We start from the raw sequence: 18486 nt of genomic DNA on the forward strand, positions 1-18486 counted from the left end.
TATGGTCTCTGTTCCTTTCTGATCTACCACTTGTAGGCTCTCTCTTTGCTTAGAGGACCCCTTTCAATATTTCCTGTAGAGCTGGTTTGGTATTTGCAAATTCTTTCAGTTGTTGTTTGTCCTGGAAGCTTTTAATCTCTCCTTCTATTTTCAATGATAGCCTAGCTGGATATAGTATTCTTGGCTGCATGTTTTTCTCGTTTAGTGCTCTGAAAATATCATGCCAGCTCTTTCTGGCCTGCCAGGTCTCTGTGGATAAGTCAGCTGCCAATCTAATATTTTTACCATTGTATGTTACAGACTTCTTTTCCCGGGCTGCTTTCAGGATTTTCTCTTTGTCATTGAGACTTGTAAATTTTACTATTAGGTGACGGGGTGTGGGCCTATTCTTATTGATTTTGATTTTGAGGGGCGTTCTCTGAACCTCCTGAATTTTGATGCTCGTTCCCTTTGCCATATTGGGGAAATTCTCCCCAATAATTCTCTCCAGTATACCTTCTGCTCCCCTCTCATTTTCTTCTTCTTCTGGAATCCCAATTATTCTAATGTTGTTTCGTCTTATGGTGTCACTTATCTCTCGAATTCTCCCCTCGTGTTCCAGTAGCTGTTTGTCCCTCTTTTGCTCAGCTTCTTTATTCTCTGTCATTTGGTCTTCTATATCACTAATTCTTTCTTCTGCCTCATTTATCCTAGCAGTTAGAGCCTCCATTTTTGATTGCACCTCATTAATAGCTTTTTTGATTTCACCTTGGTTAGATTTTAGTTCTTTTATTTCTCCAGAAAGGGCTTTTATATCTCTCGAGAGGGTTTCTCTAATATCTTCCATGCCTTTTTCGAGCCCGGCTAGAACCTTGAGAATTGTCATTCTGAACTCTAGATCTGACATATTACCGATGTCTGTATTGATTAGGTCCCTAGCCTTCGGTACTGCCTCTTGTTCTTTTTTTTGTGTTGAATTTTTATGTCTTGTCATTTTGTCCAGATAAGTGTAAATGAAGGGGCAAGTAAAATACTAAAAGGGTGGCAACAACCCCAGGAAAATATGCTTTAACCAAATTAGAAGAGATCCAAAATCGTGAGTGGGGAGAAAGGGGATAAAAAGAGGTTCAAAAAGGAAGAAAGAAAAAAAAAAAACAAAAAGAAAAGAAAAAAAAAGAAAAGAAAAGAATTTTTAAAAAAAGAAAACACCTAAGAAAAATGTAAAAAAGAAAAAATATATATATTAGATAAACTAGTAAAAAATCGTTAAAAAAGAAAAAGGTAACAGTTAAAAAAAAAAAAAATTTTACCCGAAGGCGAAAAAAAAAAAAAATGAAAAAGAAAAAATTAAATTAACTGCAAGACTAAAAAAAATCACAGGAAAAAAGCCATGAGTTCCGTGTTTGGCTTTCTCCTCCTCTGGAATTCTGCTGCTCTCCTTGGTATTGAAACCGCACTCCTTGGTAGGTGAACTTGGTCTCGGCTGGATTTCTTGTTGATCTTCTGGGGGAGGGGCCTGGTGTAATGATTCTCAAGTGTCTTTGCCCCAGGCGGAATTACACCGCCCTTACCCGGGGCCGGGGTGAGTAATCCGCTCGGGTTTGCTTTCAGGAGCTTTTTTTACCTGAGCGCTTTCCGTAGAGTTCCGGAGGACGGGAATACAAATGGCGGCCTCCTGGTCTCTGGCCCGGAGGAGCCGAGAGCCCAGGGCCCCACTCCTCAGTGCGCCCTCAGAGAACAGCACCCAGTTACTCCCGTCTGCCTGACCTCCGGCCGCGCTCCGAGCTCACCGAGCCTGCGACCGGTTCAAGGTAACACGGAGCTGCGAGCTTACTGTCGGCTCTGTCTCTGTAGCCGGCTTTCCCGTTCCAATACCCGCAAGCTCTGCGACACTCAGACACCCCCGATCCTTCTATGACCCTGCGAGACCTGAGGCCACGCTGACCCCGCGTGGGCTTCGCCCCGGTTTAGCCTCTGGAGTGATGTCCCTCAGCGGAACAGACTTTTAAAAGTCCTGATTTTGTGCACGGTTGCTCCGCTGCTTGCCGGGAGCCAGCCCCTTCCCCCGGGGTCTATCTTCCCGTCGCTTTGGATTCACTTCTCCGCCGGTCCTACCTTTCAGAAAGTGGTTGTTTTTCTGTTTCCAGAATTGCTGTTCTTCTTCTCTTCGATCTGCCGATGGATTTTCAGGTGTTTGCAATCTTTAGATAAGCTATCTAGCTGATCTACGGCTAGCTGAAGCAGTCTCAGCTTGCTACTTCTCCGCCATCTTGACTCCTCCCTCTAAATATTTTTTTTTAAAAGGAAAGAAAATCCATTTCAGTTTTGGAAAGGTCTAATCATTAGAGTTTCCTTATGATGACCTGAAATCTCACTCCTTGTAAGTCTCACACATGGAAATACGCACGGAATAAATTTAATTCTTTTACTCCTTGATAGTCATTCAAATATTAGAAGGAAGCTATCATGTTCCTCCTAAATCTTCCACTTTCCAAGTTTAGCATCCATATTTCCTTTATTCTTCAAATAAGATGGTTTGAGGGCTCTCACCATCCTGAGTGCCTTCCCCTTGGCATATTAAGAGTTTGTTAATATCCTCCTTCAAAAGTGTTGCCCCCTAGTCCTACACAACACTGTAAGTATGCTGTAAGCAGGGCAGAATACAGGGTGACTACACACACTTTTAGAAATATTCCATATATGGATGTAAAAGAAAGCACTTAAGTAAACATGAGATGAAGTCAGTTGTGGCTCATTCTTCATATAGCTATACCATAAAAATACCGTAACTGAGGTTTTAAGTCAACAAGTATTTACTGAATGTCTAATCTATACCTGGTATTATAGAATAAGTAGAATACGTGATCATTTCTGCAGTTAAGCTTAAATTATTTTTGTGGAAAGAAGATTTACATGTACAACATAACTGCAAATTTAAAGTATATCATTGAGTATCAAATTGTGTGGCATATATCATATGAATTTAGAATCGGAATCTGTAGATGAGGACCTTTGTGAATACTGATTGAGTATACATATGACCTGAAGCTAAAAGAGTAACTAATATGTTAGAAGGCAGAGTCAGATCTGAAGAGACCTCAATAGGCTGAAATGATGAGCCCATTCGAATAAGATGAAGACAAAGAGGGATTAATAAAATGTCCCATACTTGGATCCCCCAAAAGAAGTACACAAGAGCAGAATAGATGAAATATGGCTTAGCAGCAGAATATGTGAAAAATTTGGTGTTTTTAGTTGACTAAAATATTGTGGTAATGGCTACACCTGCCAAAGCATCACAAAATCAATGACAAGCTGTTATAATAGAAACAAAGGCCACAGTGCCACCTAGTGAACATTACTAGTTTACTTCTGATCACAAGGTCATTTTCAGTCCTACAATGAAAAGACATGATTTTTAGAACTCCATATGGTGAGTAGAACCAATATAAAACCAACACACGAGACACGGTGGTTTTCACTTTAGGCCATATAAATATTCTATAAATAGTCTTATCGTGTAACCGTTGTAAGTCTTATCACCACAGCGAGCTTCGAAATCGTGCTTTATTTCATCAATCTACTATAGTACTACTATAGTAGTACTAACAACACTTCATGTAGCTAAATTGCAGTTGTAAGCTGAGGACGAGATCTCTGAGTTAAAGAGTGCACAGCTGTGCATTACCATTAACTTTATCACAGACTATCACCAAAACAATCCATTATCTCTTAATGAAAATTAAGGTTTTATTATTATTTACAGCAAAATCCGATTATATGAAGTTGTGATCAATTGTTCCTATACATAGAACACAAGCTCATTTCTCCTATACTAAGTCTGTCTATACAAGCCTGACTTACACAAACCAAACACTTAAAAATTCTCAAAAATAATGTAATAAAATTAAGATACCAGACTTAAGGTACTATAAACTCCCCAAAGGCAAAGATGATATCTATGAAACTACATAGTTTAATATTGTCTCATATAAAGTACTGGAGATACTCTCAATGGATAATGGCAATGAAAAATTTACATTTATATGACTTTGAAAATAAACTAAAGAAATTACCTATATCTAGCATTGTTATCTCAAAGGGATGTTGCTAAATGTATGAACCAATGAATCTGTAACATAATCTACTAAGAGTTCAGAGGAATTCATTCTCCAACTCCTTTAACCCACCCAAATCAACTTCTGACTTATGATTTAATATTTTATTTCAAAGCAGAATAAAACAAAATGTATTTCCTTCTTGCCAAAGGAAATGAACTGAGTTACAGAAGAGAATAATGCAGTGATTTCTAAAATAGTGTAATCTCCTTCAGTTCTGATAATCAAACATAGATCTTCATCATTTTTAGTTTCCAATTATCCACAGTAGCAAGGAAAGAAACAGCATGAACAAATGCAATTCCTTTAATCACAAGAAACTGACAGGTGTTTATTGAGTCTCTATGACTAAACATTAAGCTCTATGCCAGCTGTCAGGGAAAATAAAGATAAGATATGGTTTCTGTCTCAAGGTCGCAATCTGATAGGGGGCTAAGTCAGGTATATAAACTAGAATAAAGTTTTATTAGACTATGGCTGTTTTCATGGTTCAATGGCAGACTTGAATACTTAAAACAGAGACTGTATGGTGTAGAAAACCTGAAATATTTACTATGTAATTCTTCACAGAAATTTCGCTGACCTATGTAATATACCATAATATTCATCTTTTTTTAAATTTTTTTATTTTTTATAACATATATTTTTATCCCCAGGGGTACAGGTCTGTGAATCACCAGGTTTACACACTTCACAGCACTCACCAAAGCACATACCCTCCCCAATGTCCATAATCCCACCCCCTTCTCCCAACCCCCCTCCCCCTAGCAACCCTCAGTTTGTTTTGTGAGATTAAGAGTCACTTATGGTTTGTCTCCCTCCCAATTCCATCTTGTTTCATTGATTCTTCTTCTACCCACTTAAGCCCCCATGTTGCATCACCACTTCCTCATATCAGGGAGATCATATGATAGCAGAGAATATTCATCTTTTGATTTTCTGTCTCTCCTAGTAGAATGATAAACCCCATGGGTTTAGGTGTTTTTGTCTATTTTGTTCATTACTATATTCCAATGCCTAGGACAGTACTAAATGTATAGTAGATAGTCAATACATATTTTTTAATAAGTGGACACTGAAAAAATATCAGCCATAATTTTAGCTTAAAAAGTTTGGTGAAAGGAAGGACAAAGAGAGAACTGTAATTTGAGTAAGATGACAAGACTGAAGGAGAGTTTTTGAATTAAGCAGATGTCAAAATAATTGTAGTGATGGGGAAAGAAACAGTTGAGAGAGAAATATTAAAGAGTTAGAGTTGAGATTTATAAAGAAGGTCCCCAGAGAAAGTTCCTTCTAAGAGATTAAAAGAAGAAAGGAAGGGTAAAGAAAGGAGAAGTTGGTGGAGTTTATATAAGTGGCTACAGATTCAGAAAACTATAAGATAAAGTTTTTTGCTAACGGGAAGGGTAAGGCATCATGGCTTATGGACAACAAACTTTGGAATCACCATTGTGAAGAGTATGACAGAAAGTTAATAAGAGTCAGTTTTATTGACTACCTAGCTGAAAAACCATGCAATTTTAGCAGATCCAGTAAATGTGGTTTCATAATTTATTCTGAACAGTATTCAAATAGCTCAAGGGAAGGAGTGAAAAAAAAACAGACAATGAAAATTAACAAGGGAAGGTGGGAATAGTAAAACAGTAAAATATAATGGACTGTATAATTTCTTTTCACCCTCCTTAGTGCATAGGAAAGCATTCCCTACATATGGAGGATACCAAGTAATTGTCTGCTACGTTCAAGACAGGAAGGATGAAAGAGAAAAATACACTAACAGTGATCAAAAAGGTTACCTCAAGCTTACTGAGAATAACTTTGGGCTTCACCACCAATCTGGCCTTAAATGATAGAATCATACATTGTATATACACTCTTAGGACATGCCTGGTTTCCCGCTCTCCTCTTCCCCTTCTCACTACTAATATCATTTGAACTCCAAATTATAGGCTTTGAACTCCAAATTATATTAGGCTCTAAGATCAAACCTGATATTAATTAGAGGAGACTTAAGAAGCACTGTTTCAGAATGGCTAAAATTAACAAGTCAGGAAACAACAGATGTTGGAGAGGATGCAGAAAAAGGGGGACCCTCCTACATTGTTGGTGGCAATGCAACTGGTGCAGCCACTCTGGAAAACAGCCTGGAGGTTCCTCAAAAAGTTGAAAATAGAGGTACCCTAAGACCCAGCCATCACACTACTGGGTATTTACCCTAAAGATACAGATGTAGTGATCCGAGGGGGCACATGCAACCAAATATTTATAGCAGCAATGTCCGCAATAACCAAACTATGGAAAAAACCTAGATGTCCATCAACAGATGGATGGATAAATGGATGAATGGATTAAGAAAATGTGGTATGTATGTATGTACACACACACACACACACACACACACACACACACACACACATACACACACAATGGAATACTATGCAGTCATCAAAAGAAATGAAATCCTGCCATATGCAATGACGTGGATGCAAATACATATATGCCATAATAATAGAGGGTATTATGCTGAGTGAAATAAGTCAATTGGAGAAAGACAATTATCATATGATCTCTCTGATACGAGGAATCTGAGAGGCAGGGTGGGGATTTCGGGGGTAGGGAAGGAAAAAATGAAACAAGATGGTATCAGGAGGGAGACAAACCATAAGAGACTCTCAGTCTCATAAAACAAACTGAGGGTTGCTGGGGGGTGGGAGGGTAGGGAGAGGGTGGTTGGGTTATGGACATTGGGGAGGGTATGTGATATGGTGAGTGCTATGAAAAGTATAAGCCTGATGATTCACAGACTTGTACCCCTGGGGCAAATAACACATTATATGTTAATAATAATTAATAAAAAAAAAAGAAGCAGCAGCACTGTGTTTCAGGGTGCCTGGCTTGCCCAGTCAGCGGAGCATGTGACTCTTGATCTCAGCATCATGAGTTCAAACCCCACACTGGGTATAGAGACTACTTAAAAAGACACAGCACTGCTTCAAGTCTTGAAAGACTGTATCTACTCACTTCAGTTCTAGTAACTGCACCCCAGCCTGAACCCCTATCCCTGACCACCACTCTTAAATACAGCCTCATATTCTAGGGATGCCTGGGTGGCTCAGCTGGTTAAGCATCCACCTTTGGTTCAGGTCATGATCTCAGGGTCCTAGGATCAAGCCTCAAGTTAGGCTTCCTGCTCAATGGGGAGTCTGCTTCTCCCTCTCTCTTTGTCCCTCACCCACTCCCCACTCATGTGTGCAGTCTCTCTCTCTCTCAAATAAATAAATAAAATCTTTAAAGATCTGCCTGTTAGGATACCCTGAGGCTAGCTTCTTGGTTGAGTCAAAGGCAACTATGTCTTGCTCATGTCTGTAACCTCAGAGACTATCGCAGTGTCTTGGGCTGTACTCTATCTCCATTAGTTGAACAGACAGCAGAACAGATACCCTTCCTTGGCCTGAAAATGCATTCATCCAAATGGCATGTCTGTCCCTAAGTCCAGGTCCTTTCCAAACTACCAAGCCAACATAAATTATCAAAGTTACAGTAACTTTCTGATCACCATCTTTATGTCTTTAAGTAAGCAGTAAGCAACTATCTTTCTGAAATAGTTAATGGCATCCTATGCAGAAATATAATGAATTAAGTAATGAAACCTGTGCAATAATCTTTTTTTTCAGGTCTTTAAACAGTAGTGTCACCTATCTTTCTGAAACACTTAAATGCTAGGCTGTGCTGAAATATCATGATCTAAGTAACATTTTAGCTTCTCTTCTAGAACTATAAATTTTTATTATACAAACTAAATGGTAAATTTTCCATTGAAAGAAAATTTGAAGTATTTAGTCAAATAGATAACTCTTCAAAGTAAACAAAAACTCAAAAGAAAATGTCTGGAATGATAACCAGTAATTATATATTTTACCTTAAACTTGTCATTAAAACCTGAAAACCAATAAAAGCCTTCACATTTTATCTGGGTCCATACTAGTCCTTCTCACTTGTCCTTCCACAAGCCAATACCATTCCCCACTTAAGTGCATACTACATGATACCCAAAACAAGAAATGCCCCATTGCTCTGGGATGTATGAATGGCTTCATCCTTAAGTGAGTTTTTATCTCATTCACCTCCTAGAATTTTGTTCTGAAAAACAATCAGAAATGTTTTTTGAATCAGAAATGTTTTATGAGGGGCGCCTGGGTGGCTCAGTGGGTTAAGCCTCTGCCTTCGGCTCAGGTCATGGTCTCAGGGTCCTGGGATCGAGCCCCGCATTGGGCTCTCTGCTCTGCAGGGAGCCTGCTTCCTCCTTTCTCAGCCTGCCTCTCTGCCTACTTGTGATCTCTGTCTGTCAAATAAATAAATAAAATCTTTAAAAAAAAAGAAATGCTTTTTGAATCAAAAACAATCAGAAATGTTTTTGAAATGTTGCTAAACATTTTCTAAAGCAGTTGGACAGGCAACAGGTAACTCAGTACATAAAAGAATGACCATCTTATCTGAGTTTTCCATACTGAATGTTTGACCAATCTAAGTGTGTCTTATAATTTAGTCTGCTTCAAAGGACAATATTGCAGATGGTTAGTAGCAGATAACTTTGTTCAGAAGTTCCAATGATCTATTACTTTTCAGAAGAGGGTACCCAAAAAAGCCAGTAAGTAATGGAATTAATGGTTTTTCCAATTCTCTCTTTCCGGGAAGTCCCAATCGGTCATGTTTACCATGTACAAATCAGAAAAATACCAATTTGAGCTTATCTTATATGAAGTAACTCTCAGACATCTTAACCTCGTAGCCAAGAAGACACACCAAACTATCTATCTCTCCACCACAACACATAACACTTCCTGCCTTCGAAAAAAGATAAATGAAAGGACCTTATCAAGTTGTTTCAAATGCAGGTAACAGGAAGCCATGTTCCTCCGCAGCTTGGCCAAGTCCAGATCTGTTTGATCAGCTGTATAAAATCTCAGAGAATAATAGTACCAGTTTAGCGCATCAGCATAATTTTGTACCTAAAAGTTGAAAAGAAATAATAAAATTACAGAGATATCTCTATTTTGACCTTAATTTTTCTAAGTCACCTCTAGAAAAAAACAAAAAATTGCATTTTTTTTAGGCAACCAAAATACAACACCCTCTCTAGTTAAGTTCTAAGTTCATCTTATGATCTGTCTAATTGGAAACCAATATTCTCTCTTCTTTCCCCATATTAGAAATTTCACAGAAACATCAACAAAGTTAAAAGAAAACCTACAGAATGGGAGAAAATATTTGTAAACCACATATTCTAATAGAGGGTTAATATCCAAAATCTACAAAAAACTCCTACAACTCAATAGTAAAAAAGAAAGAAAGAAAGAAAGAAAGAAAGAAAAAGAAGATGTAGAAGCAGAAGCAGAAGGAGGAGGAGGAGGAGGAACATTTAAAATGGGCAAAGGAGGGCGCCTGGGTGGCTCAGTGGTTAAGCCGCTGCCTTCGGCTCAGGTCATGATCTCAGGGTCCTGGGATCGAGTCCCGCATCGGGCTCTCTGCTCAGCAGGGAGCCTGCTTCCTCCTCTCTCCCTACTTGTGATTTCTCTCTGTCAAATAAATAAATAAAGTCTTTAAAAAAAAAATGGGCAAAGGACCCAAATAGACATTTTTCCAAAGAAGACATACAGGGGCACCTGGATGGTTCAGTCAGTGAAGCATTTGATTTTAAGATTTTCTTTATTTATTTAACATAAAGAGAGCAACCACAAGCAGGGGGAGCAGGAGAGAGAGAAGCAGGCTCTCCACTGAGCAGGGACCCCAATATGGGGCTCGATCCCAGGACCCTGGGATCATGACCTGAGCAGAAGGCAGATGCTTAACCAACGGACCCACCCAGGTGCCCCAAGCATTCAACTCTTGATTTTGGCTCAAGGTCATGATCTCAGGGTTGTGAGATCAAGGCCCAGGCTGGGATCCATGCTCAGCTGGGAGTCTGCTTGAGGATTCTCTCTATCTTCTCTCCCTCTGCCCCTCCCCCTGCCGATGCTCTCTCTCTCTCAAATAAATAATCTTTTTAAAAAGACATACAAATGGTCAACAGGTAGAAGAAAAGGTACTCAACACTACTAATCATCTGGAAAATGCAAATCAAAACCACAGCAAGATATCATCTCATAACTATTAGAGTTGGTGTCATCAAAAAGACAAGGGATAACAAATGCTAGTGAAGATGTGGAGAAAAGGGAAACACGGTACACTGTTGGTGGGAATGTAAAATGGTAGTAGGGTTACCACAGAAAACAGTATGGAGGTTTCTCAAGAAATCTAAATTAGACTACTATATGATCCAGCAATCCTATGTCTTTATTTAAAAGAGATATCTCTACTCCCATGTTCACTGCAGCAATATCCACAATAGCCAAGGTAAGGAAACAACCTAAGTATCCATTTACTGATGAATGGACAAAGAAAATATGGTATAGGTACACAATGGAATATTATTCAGCCATAAAAAGAGAGACATCCTGCCATTTGCGACAAGGATGAAGCTGGAGGATTATTAGTATGCTAGGTGAAATAAACCAGACGAAGAAAGACAAATATTTCATGTTATCACTTACATGTAGAATCTGGAAAAAAAAAAAAGTTAAACCCTAGAAACAGAGAGTAGAATAGTCGTTGGGAGGGGCTTTAGGGTAGGGGAAATGGGGAGAGGTTGGTAAAAGGGTACAAATTTTCAGTTATAAAATGAAAAAGGTCTGAAGATCTAAAGTATGACATAGTGGCTATAGCTGACTACAGTTATACTAGGTTATATAACTAAATTTTGCTAAGAGAATAGAACTTAAGTATTCTCATTAAAAAAAAAGGGTGATGAATATGTTAATTAAATCAATGATTAGAACTCTTTCACAACGTATACATATACCTAATCAAATCATCACATTGTATACTTATACTTGTGTCAACTATACCTCAGTAAAAAATTTTTTTTTAAAGATTTTATTTATTTATTTGATAGAGAGAGATCACAAGTAGGCAGAAAGGCAGGCAGAGAGAGAGAGAGGAGGAAGCAGACTCCCTGCCGAGCAGAGAGCCCGATACGGGACTCAATCCCAGGACCCTGAGATCATGACCCGAGCCGAAGGCAGTGGCTTAACCCACTGAGCCACCCAGGCGCCCGCCTCAGTAAAAAATTTTTAAAAAGATATTTCACGGGGGCGCCTGGGTGGCTCAGTGGGTTAAGCCTCTGCCTTCGGCTCGGGTCATGATCCCAGGATCCTGGGATTGAGCCCCGCATTGGGCTCTCTGCTCGGCGGGGAGCCTGCTTCCTCCTCTCTCTCTGCCTGCCTCTCTGCCTACTTGTGATCTCTGTCTGTCAAATAAGTAAATAAAATCTTAAAAAAAAAAAAAAAGATATTTCACGGGGCGCCTGGGTGGTTCAGTGGGTTAAAGCCTCTGCCTTCAGCTCAGGTCATGGTCTCAGGGTCCTGGGATCAGGCCCCACATCGGGCTCTCTGCTCCGCAGGGAGCCTGCTTCCCCTTCTCTCTCTGCCTGCCTCTCTGCCTACTTGTGATCTCTCTCTGTCAAAATAAATAAATAAAACTTAAAAAAAAAAAGATATTTCACATGTGGGATGAAAAGTCTGAGGGGTGGTGAACCACCCTAGAAAACTCTAAATACAATTTTAGTTATTGAATATGCAACTAATGAATCATTGAACACTTCAACACAATCTTATGATGTAACTATATGCTAGCTAACTGAACACTAAAAAATTAATTAAAAAGATGATAAATGAAATCTTGCCATTTCCAACAACGTGGATGGAACTAGAGGGTATTATGCTGAGCAAAATAAGTCAATCAGAGGAAGACAATTATCATAATCTCCCTGATATGAGGAATTTGAGAGGCGGCGGGGGGTTATGGGGGGTAGGGACGGAAAAAATGAAACAAGATGGGATCAGGAGGGAGACAAACCATAATAGACTCTTTTTTTTTTAAGATTTTATTTATTTGATAGAGAAAGAGAGCTCACAAAAAAGAGAAGCAGGCAGAGAGAGAGGGGGGAAACAGGTTCTCCACTGAGCAGAGCCCAACATGGGGCTCGATCCCAGGACCCTGAGATCATGACCTGAGACAAAGGCAGAGGCTTAACCCACTGAGCCACCCAGGCGCCCCAACCATAAGAGACTCTTAATCTCACAAAACAAACTGAGGGTTGCTGGGGGATGTGGGGGGGTAGGGAGAGGGTGGTTGGGTTATGGACACTGGGGAGGGTATGTGCTATGATGAGTACTGTGAAGTGTGTAAGCCTGATGAATCACAGACCTCTACCCCTGGGGCAAATAATACATTATATGTTAATAAAAATGATTTAAAAAATTTTTTAAAGAATATCCATAATTTACCATGCTAATATAGCTATTTTCGTTTTTCTACACTCCGTTTTAACTTTGTCCTTTTGTATTTGTATACAGTTGCAATCATAGCTTATATGAGAGTTTTCATGTTCCATTCTTTACATTTGACTTTATTTTGTAAATATTAATCTATATTACTATGGAGTCTTCACAGTTGTCAATTTAAGGAATGTTTAACATTCAATTAAGTTAATATACAATTATTTTCTTAATGCTGGATATTTCATTGATTTTGAGGTTTATGTCTTCTGCCCATTTTTTAACTGGACTATTTTGGGGGAGGGTGTTGAGTTGTATGGGTTCTTCATGTATTTTAGATACTAACCGTTTATTGGATCTGCCATTTGCGAACATCTCCTGTTCAGTTGGTTGTCTTTTAGTTTTGTGGACTATTTCCTTTGCTGCGCAGAAACTTTTTATTTTGATGCACTCTCAATAGTTTATTTTTGCTTTTGTTTCCCTTGCCTCAAGAGACATGTCTAGAAAAATGCTGCTAGAGCTGATGTCTGAGAAATTATTGCCTGTGCTCTTAACTATACTGTTTTTCTTTCTTTCTTTCTTTCTTTCTTTTTTTTTTTAGGTAAGCTCTACACCCATGATCCCAAGATCAAGAGTCACATGCTCTACCAATTGAGCCAGCCAGATGCCCCTATTCTTTACTTTCTAAAACAACAACAACAAAAACCTCACCTTTAGTTTCCATTTTTCCCACAGTAAACTTTGATTGTTTTGTAAAGAGAAAAAATATCACCACTTTTTGGCACTTTTAATGGCACAACTTTTTTAAGAGCAGTTTTAGGTTCACAACAAAACTGCGGAGAATGTATAGAGATTGGCTATATGCGTCCTGCCCTCACACGAGTCCCACTTTATCAACATCCTCTACCAAAGTAGCACATTTACTACAACTGATGAACTTACATGGACATGCACTAATCGCCCAAAGTCCAGAGTTTACATTAGGGTTCACTCCTGGTGTAGTGTATTCTATGGGCTTACACAAATGTATAATGATAAGTATCTATCACCACAATATCAAAGTCTTTTCAATGCCTATGAATATTTAATATATAAATGGTACCTAAACAGATTATTAAAATATTTGACACTTTATGATTATTATAGTGAACACATATATTTGTTAGGGTAGAGAAAGAATATAAAGAATGAAAAAATAGATTCTTCCCAAACCTCAAAACTTCTGGCAGCTTTTCTCCACAGAATGTTGTGTAAACAGCCCACTAAATCTGTTGTCAATTCTCTTCCTGTTTGGTGACCTGAAAATAAAAACCAAAGTTCTAAAACCAAAAATCAAGATCTATTACATTAAATAAGAACACTAACTATATTCAGAACCTATAATCTTTAAGTAATGGCTATAAACACAATCACATTCTGACAGGTTTTCATCATCAATTTTAGGTTTACTAGCAAAACTAATTATATAATACAATCAGAGTTTGCTAGAATCACAGTAATTCGCCTATCAATTTGTGATAGTTTCCCAGCTTAGTCTCCTTTTAACGTATTTTCCATGTTCCAAATTTGATCATCACCTGGTACTTTAATGTTATTCTGAATGAACAGATAGCAATGCTAAAAATCGTTAATACGAAGTGTTTATATTATGTACTAACAAGATCAGACCAAGTTCACAAGAAAGGCCAATTATACCTTAAAGCCTTTGTAAAATACTTTAAGACCATGTTTACACATTAACTTTATTACTTTAAATTGTAACTCATGTCTGATTGTTTCTGGTCTAGACACTTACAGGGTTCAAATACATTAGCACACATTAAGATAAAGTTTAAACTATAATAGAATTCTATATCCACTTCTCTTCTACCCTTTGGCACTATTGATTTCCACAAAAGTTTTGATGAGAACACTAAGAGTCTCTGACCTCCCAGCACAGTCAAGAGACATAATTTGTTCCATGGCTTAGATAAAACTACTCACATCAGAGTCAAATGCTATTCAATGTACCAACTTAAAATATTACATGACTTTGAGAGTATAAGTTCATAATTCAATATCACAGTGAAACTGACTAACTATAATTTTGGGAAAATTAGTCATTCTGGATAAACACATTTTCTAGTTAGCTGACAATTAATTTTCATTAAAAATAAAACATTTTTTATTTTGAAAACTCTAAATTATTTCGTTAAAGTTCTTAATTTTTCTAAAAATTATGTTTTATAAATTAGGTTTTTCTTTTCTTAAAGATTTATTTATGTTAATGAGAGCAATAGAGCATGAGCAAGGGGAGGTGCAAAGGGAGAGGGACAGAAAGAAGCAGACTCCCCATTGAGCATGCAACCTGACATGGGGGCTTGATCTCACACCCTGAGATCATGACCTGAGCCGAAATCAACAGTCAGATGCTTAACCGACTAAGCCACCCAAGTGCCCCTAAATTATGTTTTTCCAAACATACTTTCTGGTTTTCTGAAGCACAATTTAATCTTTGCTTGCCCATTCAAGGTAATAACACTAACAACTCGTGTATTTTATTGTACTATTATACCTCAGTGATGACTTTGGGAACAATTATATAGTACAAACTATTGTATCTTTAAAAATATTTGAAACTGTTTCATAAAATTTGTAGTTTTCTCCTCCCTTGTGGCCAGATTATCTATGTATTTCCATACAGAACTTTTCTCTCTTTGTAATATGCTACCATTAAAATGCTAAGAGGTGGAAAACCAGATAATCAAACTTATTCAAAATTGGGTCTAAAAATAACTGGATTCCTAGGGAGAGTCTTTAGGGAGCACATTATCAATAAAATATGGCTCACAGAATTTAGAATTCAAAGGCTCTTAGAGATTATCTACTCAAAAGATTTCCACTTAAAAAAATCAATCACAGGGCAGCCGGGTGGCTCAGTGGGTTAAGCCTCTGCCTTCGGCTCAAGTCATGATCTCACGTTTCTGAAATCAAGCCCTGCATTGGGCTCTCTGCTCAGCAGGGAGCCTGCTTCCCCCCAACCCTGCCTGCCTCTCTGCCTACTTGTGATATCTCTGTCAAATAAATAAATAAAATCTTTTAAAAAAATCTCTCTGATTTTTATAAAACCATTATACATATTTGGAAAAATTCAAGAAATCTGGTAAAATAAAAGACAGCAGGGGAGCCTGAGTAGCTCAATCAGCTGAACATCCGACTTTGATTTTGCCTATGGTCATGTTCTCAAGGTCATGAGATCAAGCCCCATATCAGGCCATGCTCAGCATGGAGTCTGCTTATCTCTCTCCCTGTTCCTCCTGCTCCTCTCTCTTGCGCTCACTCTCCCAAAAAGTAAATATACAAAATCTTTTTTAAAAAATAAAAGAGGGGCGCGTGGGTGGCTCAGTGGGTTAAAGCCTCTGCCTTCGGCTCAGGTCATGATCTCAGGGTCCTGGGATTGAGCCCCACATCGGGCTCTCTGCTTAGCAGGGAGCCAGTTTCCCTTCCTCTCTCTCTCTGCCTGCCTTTCTGCCTACTTGTGATCTCTGTCTGTCAAATAAATAAATTTTTAAAATCTTTAAAAAAACAAAAAGAAAGATTTTTCTTTTAAGTGACTTTTTGTCATCACTCAGAATAAATCCCAGTATTAACATTTAGTAACTATCACTCCTATTCTATCTCTGTATATGTGTACAATTAGAAGGATGTATTGGGGTGAGAATTTTCCAAGAAAGGGATCATACTATGTTCTTCAGGGTATAGAGTTCTACAGAGAGGTAAAGGTTAAGGGAATGCTGAAATTTGGTTCTACATCTCTGCTTTAACAGAGAAATTATATTTTATTTGGGACAGGGTTCATATAAGATTGCATGACAAGGGGCGCCTGGGTGGCTCAGTGGGTTAAGCCGCTGCCTTCGGCTCAGGTCATGATCTCAGGGTCCTGGGATCAAGTCCCGCATCATCGGGCTCTCTGCTCAGCGGGGAGCCTGCTTCCTCCTCTCTCTCTCTGCCTGCCTATCTGCCTACTTGTGATCTCTCTGTCAAATAAATAAATAAAATCTTTAAAAAAAAAAAGATTGTATGACAAAAAAGATGCTGGGGCTAAAAAGGAAGTTAAAAACTAGGAATCTATTTCACAACCTCTGTTTTATAGTTAGAAAGAAGATCCAGAGATGTTATTAACTTGCCAGAAGGCACACAACTTACTTGAGATCACACTGAAATCATGAAATTAGGCCTCTAACCTCACAATTCTTCACTATACAAGAGCTTCAAGCTCAGAGGTTTTCTGGTTTTGTTGATGTTTTGCTATTTTTGCTGTTTCTCATTCTAGCCTGTGGAATCTGAATCAATGAGGTGTTATAGTTAATGGTTATTAGGGAAAAAAAAAAGCAGGCAAGGAAAAGGGATCCACTGACCTAAGAATCTTGCCACTGTTCTGACATCTAAGAATTACATGCATATTAACACCTTTCTAAAACCTGCAGAAGGGATGCCTGGTTGGCTCAGTCAGTTAAGTGTCTGTCTTTGGCTCAGGTCATGATCTTAGGGTCCTGGGATGGAATCCCACTTTGGGCTCCCTGCTCAGTGGGGAGCTTCCTTCACCCTCTGCCTGCAGCTCCCCCTGCTAGTGTACTCTTCTTTCTTCCTCTCTTTGACAACTAAATAAAATCTTTTTTAAAATAGTAAAAAAAAAAAGAAAGAAAGAAAAAAAAGAATGAAACCTGCAGAAATCCTACTGACCTAAAATGATTTCTTCAATCTTCTCCTTGGCAAGCAGTTCTTCCTTTCTTTGTAAAAGCATGTCAATGTGGAGCAGTAGAGCTTTTCCAATATTTTCTGATGACTTAAAATGTTCACAGATAATCTTCATGAAATAGAACCCAACAGCCTCTCTGTTCAATGAGACACAATTTTAAATGGCATGAATAGAATAACTTGTTTATCAATGGGACTAAAGTTTATTTAAGAATAAGCAAAACATGCAAGATAAAACTGTATCTGAGCTTAGGTAGTATCACCAAAAGTCTAAATAAGCCTATTTGTTAACAATGATTTAATTCAATTTCAATTCAATTCATAAACATTTTCTTATCATGAACATCTTTAGTCAGATAATCATCTCTATCCTAATATCTAATTTATCCTTTCGCTTCTAGAACTGATGCCAATTTATAAAAATTGGAACATGAGATCCAGTAAAGACACATGAACTGACATTAGAAATTTACTAGTCCCTTGTGATGAGAACTTTTAGGATCTATTCTCTTAGTAACTTTCAAATATACCATAGAGTAGTGTTACCTATAGTCATGTGTATATTACATCCCCAGTATTTATCTTCAAATTGAAGGTCTGTACCTCTTGACCACCTTAAGCCATTATGATAGACACCTTAAACTTATACAGTGCTGAATTACAATTATATCTCAACAAAACTGAAAGAGAAAAAAGAAACTTACAGTTCCATCTGCCAAAAACTCCTTTTAAAAAAATTTATTTATGCTTGATTACACAAACAGTACAATAGTATATTCTGAATATTTAAAAATGCAAATAGTTCATGGACTGGAAGACTTAATATTGTTATGATGCCAATACTACCAAAGCAATCCCGAGATTAAATGTAAACTTTATGAAAATCTCAGTGACATTTTGGCAGAAATGGAAAACTCTGCCCTAAGGTTCATACGGAATCACAAGGGACTCCAAACAAAGCTGAAAGACTACCAATTCCTGTTTTCAAAATTTACTACAAAGGTAATCAAAACAGTGTCGTATTGGCATAAAGACAGATAGATATACCAATGGAATAAAACAGAGTTCAGAAATTAAAAAAACATATATAATCAAATGATTTTCAACAAGGATGTCAAGACCATTCAGTATGGAAAGCACAGTCTATTCAACAAACGGTATTGGGACAAATGGATATCCATATGCAAAAGAATGAAATTGGACATTTATATTTACCATATACAAAAATGAACTGAAAATAGATTAAATGACCTAAACAGAAGAACTAAAGTATAAAA

General features: G+C 37.9%; 1 protein-coding gene across 2 annotated transcripts in view; it reads right to left on the reverse strand.

Annotated features, from left to right (window-relative positions):
* TEX11 (testis expressed 11) overlaps positions 1-18486 on the reverse strand; it is a 318657-nt gene that overhangs the window by 146708 nt on the left and 153463 nt on the right. For both annotated transcript variants that reach the window (XM_059156761.1, XM_059156759.1), the window contains exons 14-16: positions 17195-17346; positions 13685-13770; positions 8969-9106 (exon numbers count right to left, since the gene is read on the reverse strand). In XM_059156761.1, coding sequence (XP_059012744.1) covers positions 8969-9106; positions 13685-13770; positions 17195-17346 — 376 coding nt within the window. The remainder of the gene's footprint in view (positions 1-8968; positions 9107-13684; positions 13771-17194; positions 17347-18486) is intronic.

This window comes from Mustela lutreola, chromosome X (assembly GCF_030435805.1).
Source record: "Mustela lutreola isolate mMusLut2 chromosome X, mMusLut2.pri, whole genome shotgun sequence".
Taxonomy (NCBI): Eukaryota; Metazoa; Chordata; class Mammalia; order Carnivora; family Mustelidae; genus Mustela; species Mustela lutreola.